The 13,122-nt window shown below is 39.8% G+C and overlaps 1 protein-coding gene across 1 annotated transcript in view; it reads left to right on the forward strand.

Annotated features, from left to right (window-relative positions):
* CCDC171 (coiled-coil domain containing 171) overlaps positions 1-13,122 on the forward strand; it is a 183,881-nt gene that overhangs the window by 112,624 nt on the left and 58,135 nt on the right. Inside the window, exons 22-23 of the mRNA XM_029284871.1 lie at positions 6,470-6,615; positions 8,585-8,639. Coding sequence (XP_029140704.1) covers positions 6,470-6,615; positions 8,585-8,639 — 201 coding nt within the window. The remainder of the gene's footprint in view (positions 1-6,469; positions 6,616-8,584; positions 8,640-13,122) is intronic.

A 13,122-nucleotide genomic window follows, 5' to 3' on the forward strand; every position in this document is an offset into this window, starting at 1 on the left:
AAAGTTCGCCATCACTGTTCTATGTCTTTCTGTTTCCTTTTTAGCTTTTTTTATTACCTTGTTTGAATGGTGTGTAAATATGGTTTATTTCTATGTGTCTATTAATGGCTGATTTGTCTGAATGCCAAGTTTCCTGGAATTTCCTAGAAAGCTTAACATTTAGAAAAATGCTGGCAAGAGAAGCATGCTGCAGGTCCTGTCTCTCAGGGAACTACTGTATATGATGGGCCAGAGGGGTCGGGTCTTCTTTGCCATTGCACCCACCTTATAGAGCAGTGGTGGCGAACCTATGGCACGGATGCCAGAGGTGGCACTCGGAGCCCTCTCTGTGGGCATGTGCGCCATCGCCCCAGTCCTAGGCTTTCAGATGGGTTTTATAAAAACTTTTCGCTTTAGGCCTTCGCCATCATGTGCAAAAAAAAAAAAGGTTCAATCAATCAGTCAATTTCAACTTCTCACAGAAAAAAAAAGATCTTGCAAAGTTGGAATTGATTGATTGAACTTTTTAGTCCCACCCAGTCTGCCGTTACCACCGCAGCCACGCCCACCCAATGGGTCACACCCACCCGGCACCCAACAATGCATAAGTGGGTTTTGGGTTGCAGTTTGGGCACTCGGTCTCTAAAAGGTTTGCCATCACTGTTATACAGTAGGGCATTCTTTTCCCACCAAAGTTAGGCCAACTACATTTCTCATTACTTTCCAGAATTCTTTCAATACATGGCTTTGTCATCAGACCTGGAGTCTCAGGGAACCAGTGAGATTTTGCGGCGGCTCCATTGCTAATCAAATTGTGTGTGTGTGTGTGTGTCTTTTAAACTTTTAAAATCTGACTATGTTTGACATGTTTATTGTTCACATGCCACTGAGAGGGTAGACTATATAAATTTGATAAATAGACCACTGGCGATAAAACCCCATACTCACTGCTAAGAGGAACTTATGAGTCTGTGTGAGCAAATTATTAATATGTAGTCTAAACTGCTCCATTGTGCTCAGAAAAGTAAATCAAATAATAGTACTGATTTTTATGGATCTTTTTCCAACTTCTTTTATCAACCTATGTTGGAAAAAAATTTGGGTAAAATTTACACTTCAAAAGATACAGACATTTGCATATTCCACAGCTATTTATAGGTGTAAACACATTGCATTAGTCCTAAGTTGAACTGTAAAAGTGGTGGACCAAAGGTCAAACCATTCTATAAAGGTAAAGGTAAAGAGCCACAGTGGTGCAGTGGTTAAAATGCAGTATTGCAGGCTAGTTCTGCTCACTGCCAGGAGTTCAATCATGACCGGTTCAAGGTTAACTCAGTGTCCCATCCTTCCGAGGTCAGTAAAACGAGGACCCAGATTGTTGGGGGAAATATGTTGACTCTGTAAACCACTTAGAGAGTGTTGTAAAGCACTGTGAAGTGGTATATATGTGTTATTGCTATTGCTGTTCCCTCTGTCTAATCATGTCTGACTCTATGGGACAGTGCTCATCTCCATTTCTTAGCCAAGGGACCCAGCATTGTCCGAAGACACTTCCATGGTCACGTGGCCAGCATGGTGCATGGAACACTGTTACTTTCCCACCAAAATTGTATTTATTTATCTACTCGCATTTGCAAGCTTTTGAACTGTTAGATGGGCAGGAGCTGGGGCAAATAACAGGAGCTCTCGAACCCAGGCTGTCAACTTTCCAGTTGACAAGCTCAACATCTTTAACCACTGAGCCTTGTTCTGAACTAATACTGCTTTTTTGATTTTGTCACCCCTTTGAAGTGGGTACCTGGTTCATGCTTGAGTAGAATTTAGGTACCTGGCCCAGTCTCATTTTCTGAAGCATTAAGATCTCTAAGCTGCAGCCATTCCGCATAGCACTTTTCAAAAGGAATAGCCAGACATGTTGCTGAGTGGATTTTTCCAGTACTCTGCTCAGAGGTAGGTATAGTTGCTTTGTGCCACCTGCTTCTCTTTTGTGTAGAAAATTATTGATCGACACGTGGTGATAACTGTTAAGGTAAGATCTCCTTTAAGTCAATTTCCAATATGGAGGATTCATATACCTGCTACCAAGGAATCTATGTGGATTCCTTGGTAACAGTACAGATTTTGCAGATTGCCTTTGTGTGGAACATTTTCATTATTATTATTATTATTTCCCAGTTTGGCCCACAGCACGGGCATTTCCCAATCTTCTTTCCAAGTACAACCCAAATCTGACCCTGCTTAAATTTTAGTGAGGTGCATGTAAGAATAGTGTCATCAAGGTGTTTGGGTTGCTGTCATTCCTTGTATTTTGCTTTCTGCCGTGTTCCTTTAAAAAATGCTCATGCGTTGGAGTGTGGGGAGAGAGTAAGGGGTAGCAACTAACCCTATCACAAATGGACATGGCAGTCCTGATGGTTGAAATATCAGCTCTATCTAACAGTAGAATAATTGGGCTCACATTAATTAAAATGAGTTTTAAAAGTTTTTTGCCCTGTCCAAAAGAGTATTCGCCATTTCAGCTCTATTATAAGCGAGCAATCCAGAATGGGGCTTTGTTTTATTTTTGTTTTGTTTTTTTCAGTCACACCCGGCTCCTTATTCAGCTTCAACTTTTGAACAGTTTGAACTAGTCTGTGGCCCTGTTTCAAGATAAACGTGTTATCAAGCTTTGAAATTTTCTTCTTTTTGCAAATATTAAGGCCCAGGGAGCAAAATAAACGGCTACATTGTGGATTAAGTGAAATATCTCAAGGCTGTGCTTTTCTGATAAGTGAACCTGAAGTGACCTTTCTCAGACACAATTACAGAGCTGTATGTTTTTCCTTTAATTTCATCAGGGGTTTAATTAGTATACAAATAAAACTTCTCTTATCTTCTTTTCTACCTAATTGGCTTGTCTTCGCTTCTGTACAGAAGCATGTGAGAGTGGGCTGTAATTAGGGTGACCGTGTTAACCTTTTTTTTTCCTCAGACGCACTCCTGCCTCAAGGCCCCCCAAAAAACGGCGCTTTGGATTTATTGCTTTGCAATCTCGGTGATTCTCCCATAGGCTTTCTCATGAGCAGAAGGGCTTTGGGTGCTGCCAGTTCCCACCGCTTAACGGGGATCTTCATTCTTCTCCCCTCTAAATGTTTATTGATTATCTCACTGTTCCACATGCGGCTTCCAACAACTTAATATCAGGTGACAGTCAAGAGAGTTTCTCCAAGTAATTAGAGTTGAGCATTGGGGGAACAATTAGGACCAGCGTTATTAAACTTGATTTATCCTATTCTCTCCTGAACACTTTCTGGGATAGCAGAACATCACCCTTCCCCAATCTACCCTGGTTGAGAAATTAGTGGCTAACCTGCTGCTTATCATTGTTTCCTTGCTGCCTGGAGGCCCACCCTCTTGGTTTCAGTCATTCAGCTGGAAATATTAGAGTCCATAAAGTTTATCAGGGGTTTTAATTAGATCAATTGGAAGAAAAGGATGGTGGAGGGAAGGAGGAGGAAGATTTAGCAACAGAAAATATATGACTTTAAAATACTGCAGACCGGTGGTTCAACAGTTTTAATGGCTCATCTTTAACCCTTGAAGACCAGGACTTAAATATAAGGAAGAAACTTTCTTCTGAAAACATTTCTGGAGTAGTATGTGTGACCAGAAAGAATCTGACGCCAGAAAATTATTCTGTCTGTTTATATCACGCATGCTTTAGTTCAGACATGTCAAACACAAGGCCCGGGGGCCGGATGTGGCCCACGAAGTGGGTTCATGTGGCCCGCGAAGCCATCTTGGAAACAGTGAGGGAACGGCCCCCACTGCCATGGCCCTGACCCAGGCCGGCTGGGAGCCAATGTACAATTTTGTGATGGCCATCTATGCTGAAATGCATTCAGTCTTAGCTCCACAAGGCCGTCTGGAAACAGCGAGGAACCAGCCCCTGTCACGTCGCCCCCGCCCCCTGGGTGCATGCTGGGGAGGTGTCACCCTTTGTGAGGAATGAAGAAATGCACTATCGCCTGGAATTGGCCAGCAAATGGCCCTCGCCTACTTCACATATCCGGCTTGATGGGATCTGCCCTGGTCCCATCCCTTTCTGCCAGAGACCCTCAGATCTGTCCCACTCCTGCCCAGGCTCCCACAGACACCCTTGACGTGAACGATGTAGAGCTGGCCACGCCCATCCAGTAGGCCACACCCATTCCATCCACACCCACCCAGTAGGCCGCACCCACCCTGGCCACCTCGAGGGCAACTGCAATGCTGATGCGGTCCTCAATGAAATTGAGTTTGACACCCTTGCTTTAGTTCATGGGTGTTCTAGGCTTGCCTTTTGGCTTGCTTGGGCCACACTGAGTGAAGAGGAATTGTTTTGGGCTGCATATAAAATATATAATATAGTTAATATATATCAGTCACATAATGTTAAAAGTTTATGATCTTGTGGAGCCACTTTGCTAGCTATCCCTGGGCGTATGTGACCTGTGGGCTGTGAGTTGGACACGCCTGCTCAAGTTGGTCTTAGGTTTTCACTTGATGGTCTTGTAACAGCTTATGTTGATGTCTTGTTTTCAAAAGCAATTAACACCTCATAGAAGACCAGTGATGGAAATAAATATCTGATGCTTTCGCATCTTGTCAGATGAAACTTGTCAAGTGTGCTAAATTGGGACACAATTAATGATAGCTGTCTTCTCTGATTAATTATGACACGGGACTTAAGCACTTATAGGCGGGTTAGGTGCTTCACTTTAGGAGATGTCGGCTTCAATATTTACCTTAAAAGTAGCTAAGCAAGGATGCAGAGTTGCTCCTTTAATTGTCCATTTTTACAGGTAGCCCTTGACTTACCACCATTCATTTAGTAACTGCTCCAAGTTACAATGCCACTGAAAAAGGCATTGCCATAGGTTCGCCACCACTGGCTTAGGAAATCTATAGAATGCCAAAAATGGGACATCCAAGTATGAAACACTGAATATTTCCCACATTTCCTAAGCATTCTATGCAGTGGCAAAAGGCAAACAGGCAAAGTATAAAATACTCCTGCTAAAATGCCATTCTAGCTTTTCTCCTTGCAACAAATAGGTCATGGTAGTCTTTTTCTCTTGTTTTTCTGAAAGTCCTATACTTTATTTTGCATTTCTTCTTTCATTTTCATATGTGTCTTTTCAATAAAGGGTTAGGGTTAGCCTTTTCATGATTGTCTTTTCATATTTTGCCAAAATAGTTCCTGTCATTCTGCATAATGCCTAGGTATTATATACAATGTCTAAGGAAAGTATATAGCATATTATAATAACACAGACATGTCATACTTTTCCTAAAAACATCACGCATTGTATCGATTTGCTAGGCATTCAGTACAGTGCCAACTTTTCACACACTGTTGGTAGCATATATAATTCCTGGCTCCATTATGAAATGTATACAGTAGCTTTTTAATTTGTCAGCAAAGTGTATAGTAATTTATTCCTGCAACAGAAAACCTTTAGTAATAATCATAGTAGTCAAAATAAAATTCATTTATGAAAAAGTATCTTTAGAAATTAGCTCTACATGCAAATAAGTATTAAATGCAATACAGAAGAAAGCATTTTACCAAGAAGCAAATGTGGTGCTGACAGTAGAAGAATGTCTGTAACAATTGTCAGACCGTCCAACAGTTGAGAAAGCCAAATAAAAAGAAGCTTTGAGTTGAAATTGTGCCACAGCGGTTTAGAAGCCTTTGAAAAATAGAACCTTACAGCAATTCATATAAAAGACTTGTTTGCATTTTGCATGCAAACTTGTTTAGTTGTTCCTCCTTTGGGAAATAGTTTGCATTTTATCCATCTGAGCTAATTTTCTAGTTGAAGCATTGACTGTTAGAGCCTATCCTGGAGCAACCTTGAAGGAAGAGAACCTGCAATCCATTTTGAAAAATCACAAAAAAAATTTGTATATCGTCATGTTTATAATTGGAACTTTACTGAACAGTTAAAAAAGCTGTAGGCTAGGTAGTTTTTTTTTCCAATTATTTCTTTTATCCCCTGCTTTTCCAAGCAGCAATTTTCTTTGTCTTTCCACCTATGGCTCCAGTTGCTCCAAGTTCTTTGCTTTGGGAGAGTATTTTTTTCTCCTAAGGATCATGTAGGCTTCCTATAAAATCTAGCTATTGTGCTTGGACTAGTCCAGAATCTTGGACTATTCAGGCCTTTGGTGTAATCCAGCATAATTCTTTTAATTCACATTAATGAACCCTAAGATAATACTTTTTTTATGGAGTGCCTTTATCGTAAGTGACTGTACAGATCAGGACAGTTCTTTTTTTTTTGTTATAAAGCAATTAAATCTGCAATATTCTGGATGTTTTAAGAGGAAATAACTGCTGTTTTTCTTTGAAAATAGCCCCAATCTATTTCACCGTCAGTCTCTATTCCTCTTTGTTTAATAGCCTATGGCATAAATTGAAGTTAATTATCAGAGCTGACAAGTAACTCTGTTTTCTGTCTGCTCTCAGAGTCTCTCCGAGGCAAAGATGGAGCTGAGGAGAAAAGATCAATCTCTGCGTCAGCTCAATAGACATCTTACCCAGCTGGAGCAGGACAAGCGTCGACTGGAACAGAGCATCCATGATGCGGAGAGTGCCCTCCGCATGGCAGCCAAGTGAGCACGGGGGGCCCTTGGGGAGATCACTTGAAACAGACAAAAGATCAATTCTTACTTTCATGCAAAGGATTTTTAGTCCTGGATAATGCGGGCGCTGGAAAACAAAAGTACAGCTGCCTGTCTTTGAAATGGTAGTAAAAGATCCTCTTGAAGAAAAAAGAACTTAGTTCAACATATTAATGGTTCTTTTCAATCATTTCTTCAATGTGATCAACAGAAGCATGAACTTGTCTTGAGTTTTACCCCTAGGATCTACCACCTGGGTTGAGCAAACCATCTCACCAAAGGTCAAAGTGGTTTTGAGGGGAAGAGACATTAGTATAGGGCGGTCTATGATAGTTGAACAGTACAGCACCTGTGTCAAAATACTCATGTGCCTACGAGCACGCATTGGCTCAGAGGTTGTCACAGTGCACAAGTACGGTCATTTCTGTCTCTCGCTTGATTAAAAGCTCAGAATTGGCAAGTAGTAAATGCATAGAAAACCAAGGAACCCATCATTCTTTTGGGGCAGGGGTGGGGAACCTTGGCTCTTTTATGACTTGAATTCTGGGAGTTGAAGTCCACAAGTCATAAAAGAGCCAAGGTTTCCCACCCCTGTTGTAGGGTAATCAAAACAGCATATACCAGAAGATACACCTAGCAGAGCTTTCACACATGACAAAACCCGCAACTTTTTAGCTACACTTAAACAGATAAAATAGCCTTTTAGATACGCTCCTTGTGTCAAGCGTTTCTTCAGATTTAAATGGATAAAAAGGCATACTGCTAAAGACTAGTGCAGTGATGGTGAACCTTTTAGAGACCGAGTGCCCAAACTGCAACCCCAAACCCACTTATTTATCACTGGGTGCCGGGTAGGCGTGGCCGCTGTGGTCATGGCAGACTGGGTGGCAGGGGCCAGGGCGGGAGGGGCCAGTCCCTCGCCATCTTCGGTGCACGGCATGCGTGCCCACAGAGAGGGCTCTGAGTGCCGCCTCTGGCACACGTACCATAGGTTCGCCACCACTGGACTAGTGCATATGAAAACTCCATGAGGTAATCATCATTAGCCCATCATTTTGAATCATAGCCCATGTAGAAAACTAGGTGTTACATAGATGTACCCACATACTAGTACCCAGAAGACATTACACAGTTTCCAGAGACTTTCAGGTACATTTCAAACTGTGTTCTGCCAAACATCCTATGAGTAAAAAACATTCAAAGTTAGAAAGGTTTCTTCATCTGGACAAAATGGATTGTTTTGATCTTGCTGTCTGCTGGTTACTTCAGTTCTTTCAGGGGTCCCCCAAAAATTGAAGTTATACAGTCACTTCATGTATCTGTCAGGTTCTTTTCTCATGCATTTAATTCATGGATTGTGATGATAAAACATTAGTATTTTTATCCTCAACAATTCTTATTCATTTGTACTTGTAGAGAATTCTAGAATTTTTTTTCAACCACGAGAATCATTTTCTGAATTTCTGGAAGCATGTGCAGAAGTTTGGTAACAAAACGTAGAAAGATACCCATCCCTTCCGTTGCTATCTCTGATATCCTTGGCAAACAGACTAGATATTGTCCTTTGCATGGAGAAGTTTTATCAGTCAACTGTATACCACAAACATTATAGAGTTGACTCTAAAGCAGCAGAAAAGGAATGGAAAGTATTGCTTGTGCTAGTTACTTTATAAGTTAACTCAGCTAAACATTTTTGTATACGACACTGACATTATCTGAAGACAACAAACCTTGGGGCAAAGGTAATGATGAATGTCAGATATAAACATGTTATAAGCTCTTCAGCTTCCTGTTCAAAGAAATATCATACAATTAAAAATTAAATTTATAATGCAAACGATAGGTAACTAACAAAAACATTCGCTATAAAAATAGATTACAATACAAGAGTAAAAGCAACAAAATAAAACTTTAAAAATAAAACAGCAGTAAGAACGCGATCTTTTTATTCATTCAACAGAGACAAAGAATTAATTGTTAGTCATATGAAATCAGTGGAATCTATCTTTCAAAATGTAAGTAATATTTTTTGATAATGCTTTACCATCTGCAGCTGTATTTCAAGAAATTGTGCTTTTTCTGCTAGAAAATGCTGATGGAACTTGAGAAATAGAATTGTAAAATAATAACCAGTCAAAATATACGGACAGAAGTTCTCACTATCATGTCCTAGCAAATATAGGTCTGTTTCTACAATTAAAAATTTAGAAAATATACTCTTTCTAAATTTTTGTGATAATGCTCTCTTACTGTTGTACTGTACCAAAAAAAATCAAAATAATACTATGCATTAATATTTTAGTTACTTTTCTGGCCTGATTTTCCAGATTGTTTGCAAGAAAGTGTGTGTGTGTGTGTGTGTGTGTGTGTGTGTGTGTGTGTGAGAGAGAGAGAGAGAGAGAGAGAGAGAGAGAGAGAGAGAGAGAGAGAGAGAGAGGAGGGAGGGGAAAGAGAAAAAGAGGAAAGAGAGAGAGGGAGAGGAAAGAGAGAGGAAAGAGAGAGAGGAAAGAGAAAGAGAAAGAGGGGAGAGGAAAGAGAAAGAGAGAGGGAGAGGAAAGAGAGAGAGAAAGAGAAGGGGAGAGGAAAGAGAGAAAGGAAAGAGAGAAAGAGGGAGAGGAAAGAGAAAGAGAGAGGGAGAGGAAAGAGAGAGAGAAAGAGAGAAGGGGAGAGGAAAGAGAGAAAGGAAAGAGAGAAAGAGGGAGAGGAAAGAGAAAGAGAGGGGAGAGGAGAGAGAGAGAGAGAGAGAGAGAGAGAGAGAGAGAGAGACTTTATAGATAATGTTTCATTTTTAAAAAAAACCATCACAATGCAGATTCGGTATGCTTTGGTAAATCCTTTCAATATTCCCAGCCATATTAAAAACAAAAATGAATGAATGAATGTAATGGAACAGAAGGGAAGGGAACTATATGATACAAATGTTGCCCACATAGGCTTTTATTTGTATATTGAAAAACACTGACGTAGTGAAGTTACCAAAAGCAAAAGAATGAATTAATCTAATCTGCAGCAATAGCTGACACTGACATTTTGACCATGTTGCTTCTTTTTTCTCTCTCTCCCCCCCCCCATTCTCACACACAAACACAAAGACAGAAAATATGAGTATACAACAGATATTTTCCAAACGGAAGTTCTTTTAAATGACTCCATCCTTTAAGTTCAATAAATACAGCCTGTGATGTTGAGAGTGACAACAGTTCGCTGGGTTTTCGATCTCTAATGTTGCTGTCAGTTTCCTCATATCACCGGTGGAAATGGGCAAATTACTTTCAGTCTTAGTGTTCGGAAAAGAATTTGTGCTTCTTTCCAATAAAGGAGTTCGCATACACACACACACAAAGAGATACGATGCAATACCTCCCCCCCCCCTCCGCCTCAGCTGTCGCAGAGATTGTGGTGGAAGAGCTTAGGGGCTGCACCTTGAGGGAGCCAGAGTAGCCAATCTACCATGTCCCTGTGCATGTGTGCATTGGCACATGCTCCATTATTTGTTGTAATATTTACATGTGATCAGTTCTGTATCACACGCAAATGGAAAGCCAAATGAGAACATTAAGAAGGCACACTTGAGAAATAAACTCAGAACAATTGTTTAATTATTTGCCTTCTAAGATGAGCTGTGCTAGAATTTGGGGAGCTCAAATAACTATTTAAAATGTCTTAGCAAGCTTAGCAGAGCCTTACAATGCTTATTTAACACAGTAGCTTATATTTTCGAATGAAATGAACATTAATCTGTTTTGCCAAGCTATTCAGCTGAGGATGAGTTTCTCATTCTCTTCGGATTTGGCGACCTTTTCTTCTTTCCCTGGTTCTAATCTAGCCTTCAATTTACCACCCTCTGAATTCCTAGTACCCAATCAAATAATCATGCTGGCTATGGATTCTGGGAGCTGAAGTTCCAGTAGTCTGGTGGCTACTAGGTTGAGTTATGTTGTTGAAAACCCTTCATGCAGTTTCTTCTCTACAGCTTAGTTTATTGCTGATGCATCTTCTCTCTCTCTCTCTCTCTCTCTCTCTCTCTCTCTCTCTCTCTCTCTCTGTGTGTGTGTGTGTGTGTGTGTGTGTGTCTGTCTGTCTGTCTGTCTGTCTGTCTGTCTATCATCTATCCTTTGATCAGAAATATGGTACTGCAAACAGATATAGTGAGAAATAATAACATTGGTCCTTCAGAAAATAATTCCTTAGTCTTGCAATTAAGACCTTATGTTTTATATTTGTTCCTGGATTTTGGCTACACGTTACATCTGTTACATAAAATATGCTGTTTTAGAGAGTGAAAGAGTTGATTATTTGCCATTGCCAGCACCTTCCCATTTCAGAAACCTGTCTACTAATATACCAAATTTTACCCATTGAATCCAAAGTGTTTCCACCCACTTAGCATAATTCAACTTGGGGGTAATTGCCATCTCTGCACATGAGGCATTTCACATCTTGCCTTGCCTTGCCCGTTTTCCATCCATCTTATATAAATGATGGAAAAATAATTATTCAGTTGTTTCTTTGTTTATTGAAATGATTTATATGCCCCCCCATCTCAACCTGGAGACTTGCGTAGGAGGGTAACAATACATTAAAATGTAGCAAAACATAATATAAAATAAACACAATAATTTAAATATTGATAATAAGCCTTATTTTGTTTGTATTCCATCTTTATTATTTTTACAAATAACTCAAGGAGGTGAACTCTTGTTGTTTCCACAACACCAACCCTGTGAAGTGGATTGGGCTGAGAGAGTGACTGGCCCGAGGTCACCCAGCTGGCTTTCATTGCTAAGACAGGACTTGAACTCACAGTCTCTCTATAATAAAAAATACATATAATAAACACATATAAACAGTAGACCGTCATTGAAATTTCTAGTATACTGTCTAAAAGCAAAGTCTAAATCAACCTAATATAAAGAAATCAACAGACTCCTCTTCCCAAGAACTATTTTTTTAAGTCTCATCCCTTTTTTCATTCTATCCAAGCAATTTCCTATTCAAATATACTGACAGCGAGCAAATTTCAATTCTCTCCTAAAGAAAGGCGTTCCAAATTTCTGATGTTGAGGTTTGCCCTTCAGATCGTATTATGGATTTCAGACGCTTGTTCTTCGTGGTTGTTAAAAGTGTGACTAACTGGAAGGAAATTTCATTGAAACCAATAGACCTACTCTTTCGTACATAATCTTACAAAAGTTGATCAGCATTCAACGAGCAACTGGCTAGATTGAAGAACAGCACTAGTCTTTTAAACGTAACCAGGATGTACGTAATTTGTACCAAATCTTAATGGTTTTATGGTCTATACAGCAAACTGAGGTTCTGTATCAGCTCTCACTTGGGAATATCTGCTGAAACCAACATCTGTTTTGCTCAGGGGCCCTGTTATTTTTCCTAACATAAAATCTTGTAGTGTATCTCTAAGAGAAGGAAAGTATGGAAAGTAAAGTGGAGGTATGTGTTGGGTATTATATATGTTGGGAACCACCTTACTTATGCATGGAAATGGTGGAAATAGATTCATGAACAGTGATCCCCACATTACATTGGATCTACTTTCCCAAAGAGACTTTTTATTTGTCCATCTTTGAAAACGTTACTTGCCACAGTCTGAAATCAGGAGGCACTTCCCATTCAGATACCAAAACATGGAGAAGAATATGACACACGTGTTTGTCTTTCTTAGTAAAGCCTCGTGTCTACTTAAGATGGGGATTCCTGTTCTCTAGCAGAGAATATTTTGAGAATTCTGCTGATTTTCACACCACATAATTCAGGTTTGTTTATCTTAATGCAGTACGGTCAGCACCAAATATGACTGTATCAAGAGAAATGTTGTTTGGTGCTCAGCATGGAGGCACCGTTGTGTCATTTTAGTATTCATTTTGTGCCACTAGTATCTTTAGCGGTGTATTGAACCTTGAAGCAGTGTTGAGGACTTGAATTATCCATAGTGAATACAGATAGATCAGAACATCCAAATCAATCAAATTTTTCAGTAAATTAAAATGTTTTAAATTAAAGGGCCAGGGAACTTTATTTGGGATTATGCAAAGATGTACTTATTGTTATTCACTGTTTATTGGTACAGCGTGTTAGCTTAGTGCCCTTGTAATTGGGTATGCCTTTTAATGTACCTTCCTTCCTTCTTTTTTTTTAAATTATGACCTTGTTTTTACTTGGGCTGGAAATACAAATGCAGTGTTCAAACAATCCTGGCAGGAAAGTGGCAGATTTTGGAAGCTGTTCTTAGGTGATTGAACCTATTCTTGGCTTTGGCCTACCAACCTGGCACCTGCCACAAGTGAAACAGACCAGTAGGTACAGAAACCAACAGGAAAACACCAAACATTTTCCAACATTTTGAAAGCATATTTTGTTGTTAATTCTTAAGATTATCCCATGGAAAAAAATATTTGTAACACTTGTTTTATCTTAATAGCCTCGTGCTGATTGCATTGAGAGATTGTTTTCTCCCTTTCCTTTGAATAATCCCGTTTG

Source organism: Protobothrops mucrosquamatus, unplaced genomic scaffold (assembly GCF_001527695.2).
Source record: "Protobothrops mucrosquamatus isolate PMUCROS unplaced genomic scaffold, P.Mucros_1.0 scaffold1045, whole genome shotgun sequence".
Lineage (NCBI taxonomy): Eukaryota > Metazoa > Chordata > Lepidosauria > Squamata > Viperidae > Protobothrops > Protobothrops mucrosquamatus.